This window comes from Corythoichthys intestinalis, chromosome 14 (genome assembly GCF_030265065.1).
Source record: "Corythoichthys intestinalis isolate RoL2023-P3 chromosome 14, ASM3026506v1, whole genome shotgun sequence".
Taxonomy (NCBI): domain Eukaryota; kingdom Metazoa; phylum Chordata; class Actinopteri; order Syngnathiformes; family Syngnathidae; genus Corythoichthys; species Corythoichthys intestinalis.
The window spans coordinates 3,033,177-3,050,356 of NC_080408.1; the positions used below are offsets into that span (position 1 = coordinate 3,033,177).

Below are 17,180 nucleotides of genomic sequence, written 5' to 3' on the forward strand. Positions count from 1 at the left end.
CCAATCTGGTGTTTTACAAGTGCAATCAGTTGATTGCAGTCAGGTGTGGCTTGTTTTAGCAGAAGCCTCATTGGTTCAACTGTCTCTGCTGGATCGGCTGGAACAAAAACCAGGACCCACAGTGTGCCTTGAGGACTGGGTTGAAAACCCCTGCCATAGACTATTACTCGAAACAAAACTTTAAAAACTAAATCAACCAAAACTAGATGTCCAGAGTTGTTGTTTTTTAAGTGGTGGGAATGCGTTTCCATAGACTTTTACTCAAAACAAAACTTTAAAAACTAAATAAACCAAAACTAGTTGTTCGGGGTTTTTTTTTTTAAGTGGTGGGAATGGGTTTCCATAGATTTTTACTCTCAACAAAACTTAAAAAATAAAACAAAGCCAGTTGGTTTTTTTTTAAAGCAGCGGGAATGGGTTTCCATAGACTTTTACGCGAAACAAAACTTTAAAAACTAAATAAACCAAAACTAGTTGTTCAGGGGTTTTTTTTAAGTGGTGGGAATGGATTTCCATAGATTTTTACTCTAAACAAAACTTTAAAAACTAAATAATCCAAAATTAGTTGTTCAGGGGGTTTTTTAAGCGGCGGGAATGGGTTTCCATAGATTTTTACTCTAAACAAAACTTTAAAAACTAAATAAACCAAAACTAGTTGTTCAAGGTTTTTTTTAAAGTGGTGGGAATGGGTTTCCATAGACTTTTACTCTCAACAAAACTTAAAAAAAATAAAACAAAGCTAGTTGGGTTTTTTTAAAGCAGCGGGAATGGGTTTCCATAGACTTTTACTCGAAACAAAACTTTAAGAAAAAAATAATACAACTATGATAGTTTTTTTTGTTTGTTTGTTTGTTTTTTAAACTTAAAAGAAAATAAAACTAAGACGGTTATTTGTTTTTTAAGTGGCGGGAATGGTTTTTCATAGATTTTTACTCTTAACAAAACTTTTTAAAAAATAATAAAAAATAAGCCAGTTGTTTTTTTTTTTTCAAGTGGCGGGAATGACTTTCGGTATATTTTTACTCTAAACAAAGCCTAATAAAATAAAGCCTTTTTTAAAATTATTATTATTCAAACAATCGCAAACAAACAAAGCCAGTTGGTTGGTAACATTTTCTGGGGTTATTACGGTAATTCCGCCTGGCCGAATTTCTGCCACGCCTCCAGCCTCCAATGTCCCAGTAAAACTGTCGTTGCATAGCAAATAGACGACTTGCGAAGACTGGAAATTCATACGACGAACAGGTACATAGTTTTCTGTCAATATGTCACCGTTATCATTCAGTCATTTGCCGTAGCCTCGTCTTGCGCTGTCATAGTCGACATGACACATTCCGTAATAAATCAACATTTCTTGTTCCTGAAACGTTTTACATTTAGTTATATTCCAGCACATATTTTTTTGGTTTTTACTCCCAAAATGCTTTATTGTTATTATAATAAGAATGCATGCGTTTGAAGGAGTTGCTGTGTTGTCATTTAATGTGTACTTTCAAGGGAATAACAGCTATTTTGCTAAGAAATCTGGACTTCGTTCCTAGCTAAGTGTCTTTCTAGCTGTTTTGTGCGTGTCTTGGTGTTTTATGCATGTATATGAGTGCACGTTGTTGCCGTGAAAGGTTGACATGAGATAAGAGAGGCAAGCTAGCTTGAACAGTTTTATAAATACACGTTGACATTATCGACTAGATTCCTGACCTTGTCCAGGCAAAAGCACGACGCAGACTCAAGTTGGGGTTTCTGGGGGCTCCGGTGACTCTGCGCTCGTTTATTTTCTTGTTTGGTTAGCCAATAAGCTCATTATTTTCATTTTAAAATAGGTATTTTAATGCAGGAAAGTATTACAGGCTACAATACAAGTGTGCAGTGGCGTAACTAATAGAATTTAAGACAGTCAAATTGACCGTCTTAAATTTCCTTTCACCTTTTTCAATTACCCTCACAATTGAAGTTGTTTTAGGCACGTTGTAAGTAACAATGAAGACAAAATGGATGACCATCTCCTTCAAAAATTATATTTTATTGCAGCTTCCTGACTTAACCGTAGTCTCATAGGCGGATCTACTATTCAGGCGAAGTAGACGATCGCCTTAGGCCCCCAACCAGTAGGGGGCCCCCAACCAGTAGGGGGCCCCCAACCAGCTGCCCTTGCCCCAACGAGCAACGGCTCAGGCCACCGGAGCCAGCAGCACCCCCAACTATTCGTCATGTATAATTATGTCAGCATACCAAACAAACAAATAACAAAACAAAAAAGAAAGCCATTTGAATGCTGCGTTTATATTATCTCCCCCACACACACGCACGTACTACAATGCACTGTTCCACGCCGACGGACTGAGTATCAGTCGCTTAGCTTCATTTGGCGCCGTTTAGCATCGCTTAGCTGTTCGATAGCTTCACATAGCCCTCCCACGGTTTTCACGCCACTAAGCTCACTATTTTTACAGCTCATTTGCTACTTTGCACGTCGGCTATGGTTTATTTCGAACACATGAGCGAACGTGCTCTCCATGAGAGAGAGCCAGTGAGGGAGATATTGAGAACAGGCCTCTAATGCCTCTTTTAGCTTTCTTCTTCTTCTTCACACCGAACATAAAATACACAACAGCACACCCTGTGGCGAAACTACAGTACAGTTCCAATCAGTCATACAATAAAACTCAACAGCTGGTTAACAGCATTAACAGCGAACAAAAAAAAAAATGGAGTTATTCCCACATGACCTCATGACAAATATGATTGGCAATGAATAATTATCATAATTATCATACGACTATTATATATAGTAGTAGACTGTAATAATATTGCTGGAATTTTTTTTTTTAAGAATTGTTTTGAATAATGTTGGAAAGGCAAAGTTAGTGTTCTGAATCTGTTTCCGTTCCATTTTTTTGCACTAGTAAATGCTATCAGCATTTAACCTCATTGTTTATTTGTGATTTGTGTTACTTACATGATTATTTGTACTTTAAAAAATAATTTAAGTGTTCCAAAATAGTTTTTTGAATTAATAAGCATCAACAAAAAGTTCATTGCTAAATTAGTAAAAAAAAAAAAAAAAAAAAGAAAATTATTAGATTAGTCGATTAATCGTAAAACTAGTCGGCTGACTAATCAGGAGAAAATTTGTCGTTTAGGACAGCCCTAGTGTACCGGAACATATTTCCTCCACACCCTTCTCACCTTTTATACCCCGGACCCATGAAGACGGCCCCTGGATATGTTCGCCTTAGGCCCCAAAACTGCCAAGTCCGCCACTGTACAGTAGTCTACAACTGTACTGTTTTTAGTACATAAAAGTGGTTAAAGTTTTTAATAAATGTCCTGAGTAAAAAACATTTAAAGAATTTCGCAGTACACAAATCCGACAAGTCCTGTTATTTCAAAAAAAAAAAAAAACACCAAAAAAAAGAGCTGATTGACATTTTTTTCCCTGCAAGCAAAGTGCTGATATTAATTGTGTCAATGATTCATTAACACAAAATCGAATGAGAAGAAGGCAGACTGTAACGAATCAGATTTCTTTATCAAACAGCTCCTCATAAATACAATCCAAATCCATTTTCAGAGCACACTCTCTTGCATGCCAATTTACAGTTTGAATGGGAGTTTGTATTGAAAGGAGACTGTTATATGAATGGGTTTATGTGTGTGGCTTCTTTATTTAAAACAAAAAACGAGACAACTTTACTATCTAACAATAACTCAAGTGCTTATATGCTTCTCCAACACAAAATACAAACGGACCTGAGACACTGATTAGCATGATCGCTAACTACATTAGCGCTCCGTGCTATGTAGTAACATCTCATCAACAAATTGGCTTCATTTACTCACCTCTGACAGAGGCACACTGGATCTGACAACACACAAGACAATCTAACTCTCGACACCGAGTTACCCAACCTGGGTGAAGCAGTGAACTCTCTCTCTTGCTCTAGTCACTGGAGTGCGCACAGCCTCACAATACTCACAAGCCAGGACCCAAAAGGGACTGCTCATAGCAGCCGGAAAAAATCGATTAACAAATTCATTGGCACCTAATTTAGTATTCGATTTAACTGATTAGTTGTTGCAGCATTAAGTCAATGTAACAAACTCACTGGCAACTCTCCAAGTTAACTTCCTCAGTGCCATTGTTGATGCGGATGATAAATGTTCAATCTGCTGTGAATTGAAATGCGTTTATCACTAATAAACTCTTGTCGTAAATGGCACTGAAACGTTTCTATAAACAACAGTAAACTGCAAATGAATTATTGGAAAGAGTCCAAGAGGTTAGACTTCGGACTTTTGTCAAAACTACTCTGCAAACTTTGTTGTTAAAGTAATGTAAGAGTCAAATTACGGTAGTCAAAGTTTTTGTGAGGGTCAGATGATAGATGCACAGATTGTCTGTAGACTGTTATTCATTCGAGCATGTCTGTATTTATCCATACCACTAGGGTAGGGGTGCAGCTATCGATTATTTTAGTAGTCGATTAATCGATGAATGAGTTAGTTTGAATAATCGAGTAATCAGACAAGGAACATGAAAAATTAAAATACCTGAGCTCACCCTCAAACAGTATAAAAAACATAAATGAGGATCTATGTACAACAAAAGAACAATTGGCCAACTTGCATTGCCAAAGTCTGCTAGCTTAAATGCTAATGTTTTTCTTTTTTTTTTTTTTTCTTTTTTTTTTTTTTAACAATGCTCTTAACAAATGGTACATATTCCCACAAAAAAACGGCTAAATATACCTATAAACTAAATTACGAATTCATTTAGGTCAAACAAAAACTTATGTTGGTCTTAACATAGAGCAGATGGATTTACCCTTGTGAAATGAGGCAGACCCGAGGGCAGTGTATCCACCCAAATCAATAGACTTCATTTACATGACGTCACAACATCGCCCCCTGACTTGCGCCGCCATATTGTCCGTCAGCTGATCGTGTTTACATGTTACCACTACGTACATTCCTCCTATTACTGCGTGTTTTTCTGCTTGTTTAAGGAATCACCGCCTAGTAAACGACCCCAAAAACTTCCCGGACAATTGTTAGCATTGTTTAATCAAAATGGTGAAGGCATGTGTGGCGGTTGGTTGCTGTAACAGGGAAGATAAACGGAGAGACTTGAAGTTCTATCGTATACCGAGAGACCCGAAGAGGAGAGCTAGATGGACTGCTGCGATTAGACGACAAAACTGGGCACCAAACGAGCATTCCTCAGAGAGTTTGGTCCATATTGACTTGATGGCATCACACAGTTGGTGCAGATTTGTCCGCCGCACATCCATGATGCTAATCTCCCGTTCCACCACATCCCAAAGATGCTCTATTGGATTGAGATCTGGTGACTGTGGAGGCCATTTGAGGCTCATTGTCATGTCCAAGAAACCAGTCTGAGATGATTCCAGCTTTATGACATTGCGCATTATCCTGCTGAAAGTACCCATCAGAGGTTGGGTACATTGTGGTCATAAAGGGATGGACATGGTCAGCAATAATACTCAGGTAGGCCGTGGCGTTCCAATGATGCTCAATTGGTACCAAGGGGCCCAAAGAGTGCCAAGAAAATATTCCCCACACCATTACACCACCACCACCAGCCTGAACCGTTGATACAAGGCAGGATGGATCCATGCTTTCAGGTTGTTGACGCCAAATTCTGACCCTACCATTCGAATGTCGCAGCAGAAATCGAGACTCATCAGACCAGGCAACGTTTTTCCAATCTACTATTGTCCAATTTCGATGAGCTTGTGCAAATTGTAGCCTCAGTTTCCTGTTCTTAGCTGAAAGGAGTAGCACCCGGCTGGCGTGGTCTTCTGCTGCTGTAGCCCATCTGCCTCAAAGTTCGACGTACTGTGCGTTCAGAGATGCTCTTCTGCCTACCTTGGTTGTAACGGGTGGTTATTTGAGTCACTGTTGCCTTTCTATCAGCTCGAACCAGTCTGGCCATTCTCCTCTGACCTCTGGCATCAACAAGGCATTTCCGCCCACAGAACTGCCGCTCACTGGATGTTTTTTCTTTTTCGGACCATTCTCTGTAAACCCTAGAGATGCTTGTGCGTGAAAATCCCAGTAGATCAGCAGTTACTGAAATACTCAGACCAGCCCTTCTGGCACCAACAACCATGCCACGTTCAAAGTCACTCAAATCACCTTTCTTCCCCAAACTGATGCTCGGTTTGAACTGCAGGAGATTGTCTTAAACCAAGTCTACATGCCTAAATGCACTGAGTTGCCGCCATGTGATTGGCTGATTAGAAATTGTTAACGAGCAGTTGGACAGGTGTACCTAATAAAGTGGCGGGTGAGTGTATGTCGAAGAATGATGCCAATGCAGTAGAGGTTACCCTTCTCCCATTGATTTTTTTTTTCACAACGTTTCAAAATGCATGCACGGTACAAAAATATAGAATTTACCTTGAATCTTTGAACAACTCACTCCTGAGACGATCCTTCCTTTTTGTATGCGGTACAGCTTTCGTAGTTCTTCAAAAATCCAAGATTAAACCCGGTTTTGACATGACCGTGTGCCATCTTCGGCTGGCTATAACTAAATGAAGCTTCAAGCTCGGCCCCCTATGGTAAGGCGTGACGCAAAGAATGACGAAGTGTCAGGTCAATAAGTAATGAAGTCTATGACTAGAGATGTCCCGATCACGTCATTTTCAAAGTATCGGAATCGGCAAAAAAATATCGGCCATGCCTTTTTTTAATTTTTTTTAATTTTTTTTTAATTAAATCGTTTTCTAATTGTATTTAACTTTACAGACATAATATGTTTCACTCTTCCAGAGTCTTTATTTTAGGCTTAAAGTAGGTTTATCAAATTTATCCTTATAACGGCGGTAATTAATTTTTTTAAAAATGTATCACGTTAAAATATTTAATGCAATTAATGCATGCGCTGCACGACCCACTCACGCATTGTCGCGCTCAATCTGTAATGGCGCCGTTTTACCTATATAGAGAGATGAAAGGCAGCGTAAAATGAATAGAGTGAATTTTGGCAGCTTTTGGAGCCTTTTTTTAATTGGCTAAAACCTTACAATCCCTCTCCCTATGATTAGAAATATCATGGGAAGCAATGTGGGGAAGCAAGGTAGCAATTGACTTGTATCCTAACCCCTTATGTTATTTGCCAACGCAGAGAAGATATTAATTGATAGTAGGGCTGCAGCTATCGAATATTTTAGTAATCGAGTAATCGACTGAAAATTCTATCGATTAATCGAGTAATCGGATAAAACAAATATATTTTTAGGTGAAGAGCAATTATAAATATACATGAGAAAACAAGACATTTCATCTAATCTTGATCCATTTTCAGTCAATCAATGTCTTTATTTTCGATGTATATTGTTGAAAACGGTCAACAATTGCATCTCAGATGTAACTAGAATAAAAAAGACTAATTCACTGCTTTCACTCAAAAAACTTTTAGATCTTATTAAAGGAAAAAATAAATATATATATATATATATATATATATATATATATATATATCTTACCTAAAAATGCCGTTACGCTTAATAACACACATCACTTAAAAGTTAGGATTTTTTCCCCACGTGTTTCAATTAAATTTCTCTTTGTGTCAAGCCATTTTTAAGTTCTAATTAAGTTTTAAGTTAGTCTAAACTGTAGGTCCTGATAGGATTTGGAGTTTTTGCAGTGTTCAAAATAAATGTATGATACAGGCTGTATTGGAGCACATTAGGGACCAGTGCTACTTGGTGTTTTATCCAGCAATGACTACTGAGCTAAAATTGATAGTTAGCATTACTGAGTTTTTATTTTACACCCTCATCACTCCAAAACGCTATGTTATGTTAAAACCTGAATGTAAGACACGTTAGCCACGCATCGACAGTGGTCATAATTAATTGTAACCTAGCCCTCCCCAGGGGTAACGTTACCTGAGCTAGTAGCGACAGTAACGTTAATCTTATTTATTAGCGCTTAGCGCTCTTTATTAGCGCTTAGCGCTCTACTGCTTTAAGATGGCGGCGGTTTACTAACGCTGCCCAGACGCGGCCGAGTCTGTCAAATCGCATCTAGTTCAACATACATGTGATCTCTATGAGACTCAGACGCTACCTGTACCAAAGTAGCATCGTGCGGGCTAGTATTTAGCAACATCGGCGTTGTTTGTGTCAGCTGCAGTAAGTTTTTTTCCCCTTCTTCCTCTCCGCACGTGACAGCGCGTTGTCCCGCATTAAAAGTAGTCCGAGCAATACGTGATGCTTAGAGCTGTCAAAATAAACGATTACTCGAGGTGAATAAAATTACTCGGATCAGTTTTTAAACTCGAGTTACTCGAGTTGCTCGAGTACTCGTTTCAGCTCTAATTGATAGCACTACGCACAGTCATGGTTCCACTTCCCATAATGCATTTGGGCATGACTACAGTATCATTTACTGAAAGCTCAACAAATACACTAGATGGCAATATTTAGTCACAATATACAAAGTCACAAGTCTTTCTATCCGTGGATCCCTCTCACAGAAAGAATGTTCATAATGTAAAAGCCATCTTGAGGATTTATTGTCATAACAAATACAGTACTTATGTACTGTATGTTGAATGTATATATTCGTCCGAGTTTTATTCATTTTTTTCTTAATGCATTGCCAAAATGTATATGATCGGGAAAAATTATCGGGAATGATTGGAATTGAATCGGGAGCAAAAAAAAAGCAATCAAATCGGGAAATATCGTGATCGGCAGATACTCAAACTAAAACGATCGGGATCGGATCGGGAGCAAAAAAACATGATCGGGACAACCCTATCTATGACCAATGTTAATTTATGAAGGAAAATGAAAGCTTATCCAACTGTAGGAAGGTTGTTGATGGGTTTGCTTAGTTTCAGTGTTATAAGTATTTATTTGAGTAAGTTAAAGCGTGGTCAGTATAAAAACAGTTGATTTTTAAAGCCAGTAAATGGAAGGCAATGAGATAAATATTCCAATTAATATGCGACATGTCCACTTTCCAGGTGACCGGGATTCGCCGTATTTGACGAAGTCAAAATGGTACCTCAAGACATGAAGCAGATTCGAGTACTAATACTCAACGACAAGGAGAATTTGGAGAGGACCCTGTTTAGACTCGATCAAGGTAAACTTTTTCTGCGGTGAGGCATGATCACTTTCCATTGACTGCGACGGACGTCTAATCAAATTTTTTTTTTTGACTTGTTCAGCTGCTGGTACACGGAGAATAGGGATCTGAGTGTCCTTATGGTCTGAACAGTCTTAATGTATCGCATGGGAGTTAGATATACTCCCATTTCAGTTGTCCTTCATGTTTTATTTATTAGGTGAAAGCAAGGAACGGGTTAAGGGGGGACAGAAAGGAAGGATGCAGACAGAAGAGGAGAAGAACAAACAACAAGATACACATTATTACACACTAATGCTATTAATGAACATGGGGCTGCTATCATTGGCTAATAATATTTACCCGTGGACAGAGGTGGGTAGAGTAGCCAAAAATTACTCAAGAGTAGCGTTACTTCAAAATATTACTCAGGTAAAAGTAAAAGTGGTCATCGAAAAAATGTACTAAAGTACAAGTAAAAAAGTATCCAGTGAAAAGAATACTCAAGTCATGAGTAACATTGTGATTTGATGATGATTTTTTTTTTTTTTTTTAGCAATGGTTTTTTTCTCAGCATAAAGTTATCTATTTGAACTGTTATTGTTGGGGTGGGGGAACCCAGTATTTTGTAAATCACTTGTAAGTGTGGATAAATTGACATCCTATTCTATGCTACCTGATCGCTAATCCTGGCACCAACAATCTATCTACCTAAGTGTGTCTAATTACACCCAGTCATGCATGAACCCACTCAGACATGTGATAGTCCTGCAGAAAAGTGGCCCCAGCACCAACCAATTTTTTTAATTTAAATTGTGCTATCACCTCAGATTATTACATTCGCGACAAAATGATTGATAGGTGGTTTTCAAATCGGAAGCCAGATACCTACAAAATCCTAAATTTGTAAGAGTTTGTGCGGGTTTTTAATTTTTTTTAAATCTAGTAATCTTTTTTGGGCTATAAAGACGAGAAAGGTATCAAATGACCCCAATACCAAGCTGACTACTTGGCTTTGTCAAACAATAAACCACTCAAACAAGCAATCCAGCAGACAACCCCCCCACACACTCCTGTGGAGTAGCTGCCTAAAGGGAGGGTTTCACTCTGGATAGCTGCAATTAGCATCTTGAATATAAAAGAGACGGGTGGACTTCTTGGTGGGTCTTGCAAAGGAATTGGCTCACTCTCATGTGGGCACAAAGCAGGCACAGAAGGAAAAATTGTTTCGGCAACAACCTCCAACACCTAGCCCCGGGAAAAGGGCGAAGTGTTATATGTCACCACCAGAGGTTGCGCTAGACTTTTTCGTTGTCTGTCATTTTGACTGACAGTGTCGTAAAAATCCGGTCATAATCTATTTTTACCCGTCACTTACATGTTTAAAATGATAATAATGACATATTCAATAGTATTTAGTTTTCATTCATTTTTAATTAATATTCTGTCCGAACAAGCTTAACAAGAGGCAAACAGACAGCGGAGTGCACCAATCAGCGACGGGCAGACGTGCCGTTAGCAAAGCGTCGAGGGCAGGACGAGGGACTTGCGCGCGAAAGTAAGCATACGAGGAGAACGGAGTTTATTCAACATGGCTAGCGTGAGACAGACTGTTGTCAATGACTCGTGTCGATGTGTTTTAGCTCATTTAAAACTGAATTTACCGCGGATTGCAACATATTCTCGGCTCTCCCGTTCACCATCCGTGTTGTTGCAGCAAGTCCAAGAGACGACTTTCGGCGCGCAAGAGTGACGTTGCTCGTGAAGAACACGTCACGCTAATAAACAAATCTGATTTGTCGATTTATTTTGTACCTATTCGAGAGGCTGTGTCCCAGACTTTTCTCTCAGTGTTTGAAAAATACAGGGAGAACAGTCTGGCCGTGCCAGGCAAACACTCAGTTGCGTTGACATTTTTCCGAGTAAGGCCAACGACTTCATGCATCAAGATAGACAATAGCTAATTAATATGCTCACTCGCCACCCTGTGGTCTGGGGTGTGAATTGCAACCTGTCAAAATGACAGATGGACTTCAGTTTTTTCCGTCACTGTTTTATAAAACCGGTCAACGACGGAAAATATTCGGTTAACGCGACCCCTGGTCACCACTTAAAAAAAGATTTTTTTTTTTATTACACCGTCCCTTGTCTTGTAGGCCAACTGCAGCTTTTGGAATATGTGGTGAATTTGTGTGCCCGATTTCCTGCCTGAGTGGTCCACTGTCCGACAAAGCCCTGCCCTGCAAACACTCAAGATGTTAATTGGAGCAATCCAACCCTGTGGTTTTGCGGGTGTGAATGAGAATGACTAATGAGGACCTCAATGCTCACAAAAGATATGTTGATTAGGGTCAGATGACCCTTCTCTGGATACAAAATGGATTTGTTTCAACTGATCCACCCTTGGTAGTTCTAGTGATTTATGGGTCTTAAAGAGGCATTGAATTTCTTCAGGTAGATAAATGTAGTTATGCTGGTATTGACTAGACTAGTAGAGATTTGTGTTTGTCGTCCTCTAGTGGTCGGTTGCCATTACTTGTGTGTTTACACATCCCAGTAGCAGCCCAGGATCAGCCAATGTAAACAGTACTTTTAGCTGCTGCTGGCTGTGTACACTTCAGCAATGGCAGATGGGGTGCTTCCGGTCGTTTTACTCAGATTAGTCAATAGCGCCTTTATACCTTACAAAAAGCTTTGACACTATATCCCCAACTATCGACTGATAGCACAGCATCAGGACCAACGTGAGGTTCAGTATCTTGCTCAAGGAAGCTTAGCCGAGGTCATTAGAGCGGGGAATCGAACCATTGATGAAACTTATCGGAACCTGGTGTTGGCATTTGAGTGCAAAACAAGAATTGAATGCACATGATTCGTTTTCACGGACCACATAATCTACCGCGGTGAGCCGAATGTAGCCCACGGGCCGTGGGTTGGACACCGGTAAGCAAGCGAGTATTTAACAACTTGCTGAGGCAGCATAATCCAACAAAGTTTTTCAAAATGGCTCGAGGCGAAACAATTTTGAACTGCGTATTGCGCAAGTGAAAACTGTTTTTTATTAATTCCTTCAGCGCCATTGTTTGTGAGAAGGGTTGCCAGATGATATCGGCTGATAAAAGAATTTCAAATCATTTAGGTAAATTTCAGTATTGGCTTTGCGGCAGTATGTATGCTGGGTGCAACTTCATTTGTTAGTGAGTTTATCACTAGTAGACGTCCAATCCATTTAAAGTGGGAGGGAGGCAACACATTACAACACAAGAGTTTTCAAAAAGTTAACGCAGTATATTTTTTTATTCCTCAGGCTTTGAGCTCCAATTCCGTCTGGGTCCAAGTCTTCAGGGCAGGAGAGTGACAGTGCACACCAACTACCCGCTTGAAGGACAGGGCTTTGAACGCAATACTTTTCGCGTTTTGACCTGGAAAAACCCAACCGGACGCGAGGATGACTCTGACAAGTTTTGCTATCTGGATATCAAAGTGGCTGGTTCTTTTCAGTACTACTTTGGATTTGGGTAAGATTTGACTTTCAATAAACTTATGATGCATAGTAGTGCTGTGCGATATGGCGGGTGGGGATTATCGATATGCCAAAATAAAATACATTCGTAATTATTTGGTAAAAAATGATACAACAATGATTACATTTTAATTAGGGCTGTCAGAATTATCGTGTTAACGCGCAGTAATGAATATTTTTTAATTAATCACGTTAAAATATTTGACGCAATTAACGCACATGTCCCGCTCAGACAGTATTCTGCCTTTTGGTAAGTTTCACAGCAAGGTTTTTTGTGCTGTCTAACAGCGAACTCTTGTGGTCGCTTTGCGACATGGTTTATTGCTTTCTTGCCAGTTCAATATGGCTGCACGACGTCTCGGGCTGACGCCTACGTTGTAATGTTGTGCTTATATGATCCTTGGACAAAGTAAGTATGGTTGTTGTAAAGAATGTACATATTATGTTAGTAAGCGAAATGTTATATTTTTTGTATGAGATGCTTTTTGTTTATGTTTAGTGAACCTGTATAGCGTGCTAAGCTAACGTTGTTGCTAATGCAATGCTTGTCTCCTTTTTTTTGTAGTTTCACTATTGTCTAAAGAGGACAGTGGTTTGAGGCCATTTTATTAATAAATCAGATGAAAAAGGAAGAAGTCTGATTGTTAAGGCGTCGTTCACTAGCTGTCTAGCTTTGGAAAAAGTAGACGCTTCGGAGTGAGAACAGCATAGACAGATTTAAATGACAGTAGAGTGAAATGCCCACTACAGTCCTTATGTTGAATGTATATATCCATCTTGTGTCTTATCTTTCCATTCCAACAAATTATTTTACAGAATATATATATAATTTACAGAAAAATATGGCATATTTTATAGATGGTTTGAATTGCGATTAATTGCGATTAATTACGATTAATTAATTTTTAAGCTGTAATTAACTCGATTACAATTTTTAATCGTTTGACAGCCCTAATTTTAATTTGACCAGCCACAAATGTTAAATGCATCAAGTAGTGCTGCAAATTAAAAATATTCAGTGTAACAGTGTTGTTTTTGGCAGCCCTTCAAATTTTCGTCTTAGTCTTTTGGACAATAATACTTATTAATCTTGTTTGTCTTCGTCAAGTTTATGTTGAAGAAAACTCAACAAGCACTCAAAATGTTTTCATCTATAAACATTTAAAGGTTTTACTCCAAAAATAACTTAAAGGTTTCCAACAATTTCGAATATACATTGCCCGGCGAGCACACATTGTATGCCAACTTGGTGAAGGTTTTCCAATGTTTTTTTTTTTTTTGCAACCGAAGCGCAGAGCACAACTGCTGTAAGCTGTAGCCAACGCCAACAAAACCAAAACAACACAACAATAGTTGAAGTAAGAGGATTGAAATGAACAATAACTTTTTTCTCTCAAATATACAGAGGCACAGAAAGATCAGGAGGAGGCTACGTTGTTGTCAATCCAGTTCTTCGTGTGGGACCAGAGAACCACGTCCTCCCGTTGGACTGCATCAGCATTCAGACTTATTTATCCAAGTGTTTGGGTCTTTTTGATGACTGGCCAGCCCGATTGCAAGTTGCGAAGGAGTCAGGTGCGTATGCATACTTTAACAGACTACCTGATGTTGTAACCACTTTGTTATTTAATAAATAAACTTGCCTGCCTGTAATCAAATCTGATCAATACATATGTTTATTTCATCCCTAGGATACAACATGGTCCATTTAACACCTTTGCAGACACTAGGAGAATCCAGGTCTTGTTACTCCTTGGCAGACCAGCTAACCTTTAGCCCTGAGTTCAGTCCAGGTGGTAAAAACTACACCTGGAAGGATGTTGGGGCTCTGGTGGAAAAGATGAAGAAAGAATGGAACATGCTGTGCATTACTGATGTTGTATACAACCATACTGGTATGTAACTGAATATATGTTCATGTGTTTTATAATGTATATTGAAGTTTTGCACCGATACCACTTTTTTGGCTCTCATTTTCGATACCTAGCTGATGCAGATACTGTACCGATACAAGGTTGTTGTTGTTGTTGTTTTTTAAATACTTTTTTTTTCTTTCTTTTAGTAATAACTTACTTAGTACTCACTTGAATGTAAAGTAATTGCTATCATGGCTTGGTTAAACACTGCTTAACACATTGGCTCCCATTGATGGCACTAGACGTCCAATAAATTTTAAGTGGGAGGGTTGGCAGAACGGGAAACTTTCCCATCAAAGTCAATGCATTGACATTAAAATGAAGTCATACAGTCCTGAAGTATTGACACCCCTGCAAATCTGTCAGATAATAATCAAATTCTCCCAGAAAATGATTGCAATTACAAATGCTTTGGTAGTAATATCTTCATTGATTTTGCCTGCAATGAAAAAACACAAAAGGGAATTGGAAAAAAAATTAAATCAATGTCATTTTACACAAAACACCAAAAATAGGCCGGACAAAAGTATTGGCACTAGGGTTGTTCCGATCATGTTTTTTTGCTCCCGATCCGATCCCAATTGTTTGTTTGAGTATCTGCCGATCCCGATATTTCCCGATCCGATTGCTTTTTTTTTTTTTTTTTTTTTTTTTCTCCCAATTCAATTCCAATCATTCCCGAAAATTTTTCCTGATCATATACATTTTGGCAATGCATTAAGAAAAAAAATGAATAAAACTCGGACGAATATATACATTCAACATACAGTACATAAGTACTGTATTTGTTTATTATGACAATAAATCCTCAAGATGGCATTTACATTATTAACATTCTTTCTGTGAGAGGGATCCACGGATAGAAAGACTTGTGAGTTTGTATATAGTGACTAAATATTGCCATCTAGTGTATTTGTTTAGCTTTCAGTAAATGATATTGAAGGCCATGCCCAATGCATGATGGGAAGTGGAACCATGACAAGTGAAACCACGACTGTGCGTAGTGCTACCAATTCATATATCTTCTCTGCGATGGGATATAATTCAAGGTGTTAAGAAAAATATCAATTGTTTCCTTGCTTTCCTACATTGCTTCCCATGATATTTTGAATCGCAGGGAGAGATATTGAAAGGCTTTAGCCAATTAAAATAAGTCTGTAAAGGCTGTTAATATTCACTCTACTGCATCTTTAGCTCTTTATATTGGCAACATGGCGCCCTTACAGATGAGTGCGACAATGCGTGAGTGGGTTGTGCAGCGCATGCATTAATTACGTGAAATATTTTAACGTGTTACTTTTTTTTTTTAATTAATTACCGCCCTCCTTGGGATAAATTTGATAACCCTACCTTAAGCCTAAACTAAAGACTCTGGATAAGTGTAACATATTATGTCTGTAATGTTAAATACAATTACAAAATGATTTAATTTAAAAAAAAAAAAAAAAAAGAAAAAGTTTAAAAAGGCATGGCCGATATTTTTTTGCCAATTCCGATACTTTGAAAATGACGTGATCAGACATCTCTATTTCAAAGTTATTGTACACAAGAACAACAATAGTAAAATATAACAGTAAGAAATATTGAGTTTCTCACAGCAATAGATTTTATTTTTCCACTGTTACCATTGCGTGAAAATAGCTCGCTAACCGATTGATTTTGATACTATTTTTCTCGCTCGCAGCGGCGAATAGCAAATGGATCCGAGAGCATCCGGAATGTGGTTACAATCTGGTCAACTCGCCCCATCTACGGCCAGCCTGGGTTTTGGACAGAGCCATTTGGCATTTAACAACCAGAATGGCAGACGGACGCTACGAGGACGTCGGCCTTCCTGCTAACGTCACCAATGAGAACCATCTTAATGTAAGTGCACCTTGTGGTGCATCGACAGAAATAAAATAAATTTAAACACGCACCAGAAACAATCTGGTGCGCATGCACACAAGAAACTGGATGGTAAACATTAGCATTATAAAGCATTTAAGCTAGGATACTTTTGATATGCAAGTTAGCGAATTGTTCTTTTGTTGTACTTACAGTTGTGGTCAAAAGTTTACATACACTTGTGAAGAACATAATGTCATGGCTCTTTTGAGTTTCCAGTTATTTCTACAACTCTGATTTTTCTATGATAGAGTGATTGGAACAGATACTTCTTTGTCACAAAAAACATTCATGAAGTTTGGTTCTTTTATGACTTTATTATGTGTTAACAGAAAAAGTGAGCAAATCTGCTGGGTCAAAAATATACATACAGCAACACAAATTAGCAATTTCTTGTGAGTGATTATTGACTTGAACAAGTCAGGAAAGTCACTTGGAGCCATTTCAAAGCAGCTGCAGGTCCCACGAGCAACAGTGCAAACAATTGTTTGTAAGTATAAAGTGCATGACACTGTTTTGTCACTGCCACGATCAGGAAGAAAACGCAAGCTATCACCTGCTGCTGAGAGAAAATTGGTCAGGAGGGTGAAGATTCAACCGAGAATCACCAAAAAGCAGATCTGCCAAGAATTAGAAGCTGCTGGAACACAGGTGTCAGTGTCCACAGTCAAGCGTGTTTTGCATCTCCATGGACTGAGAGGCTGGCGTGCAAGAAGGAAGCCCTTGCTCCAAAAGCGGCACCT

The 17,180-nt window shown here is 38.7% G+C and overlaps 1 protein-coding gene across 2 annotated transcripts in view; it reads left to right on the forward strand.

Annotated features, from left to right (window-relative positions):
• Positions 1 to 1,145: 1,145 nt before the first annotated feature.
• The window catches only part of agla (amylo-alpha-1, 6-glucosidase, 4-alpha-glucanotransferase a), a 63,017-nt gene continuing 46,982 nt past the window's right edge, over positions 1,146 to 17,180 (forward strand). For both annotated transcript variants that reach the window (XM_057856419.1, XM_057856418.1), the window contains exons 1-6: positions 1,146 to 1,245; positions 9,008 to 9,129; positions 12,419 to 12,629; positions 14,040 to 14,209; positions 14,326 to 14,529; positions 16,235 to 16,416. In XM_057856419.1, the coding sequence (XP_057712402.1) occupies positions 9,042 to 9,129; positions 12,419 to 12,629; positions 14,040 to 14,209; positions 14,326 to 14,529; positions 16,235 to 16,416 (855 nt within the window). In that variant the 5' untranslated portion in view covers positions 1,146 to 1,245; positions 9,008 to 9,041. The remainder of the gene's footprint in view (positions 1,246 to 9,007; positions 9,130 to 12,418; positions 12,630 to 14,039; positions 14,210 to 14,325; positions 14,530 to 16,234; positions 16,417 to 17,180) is intronic.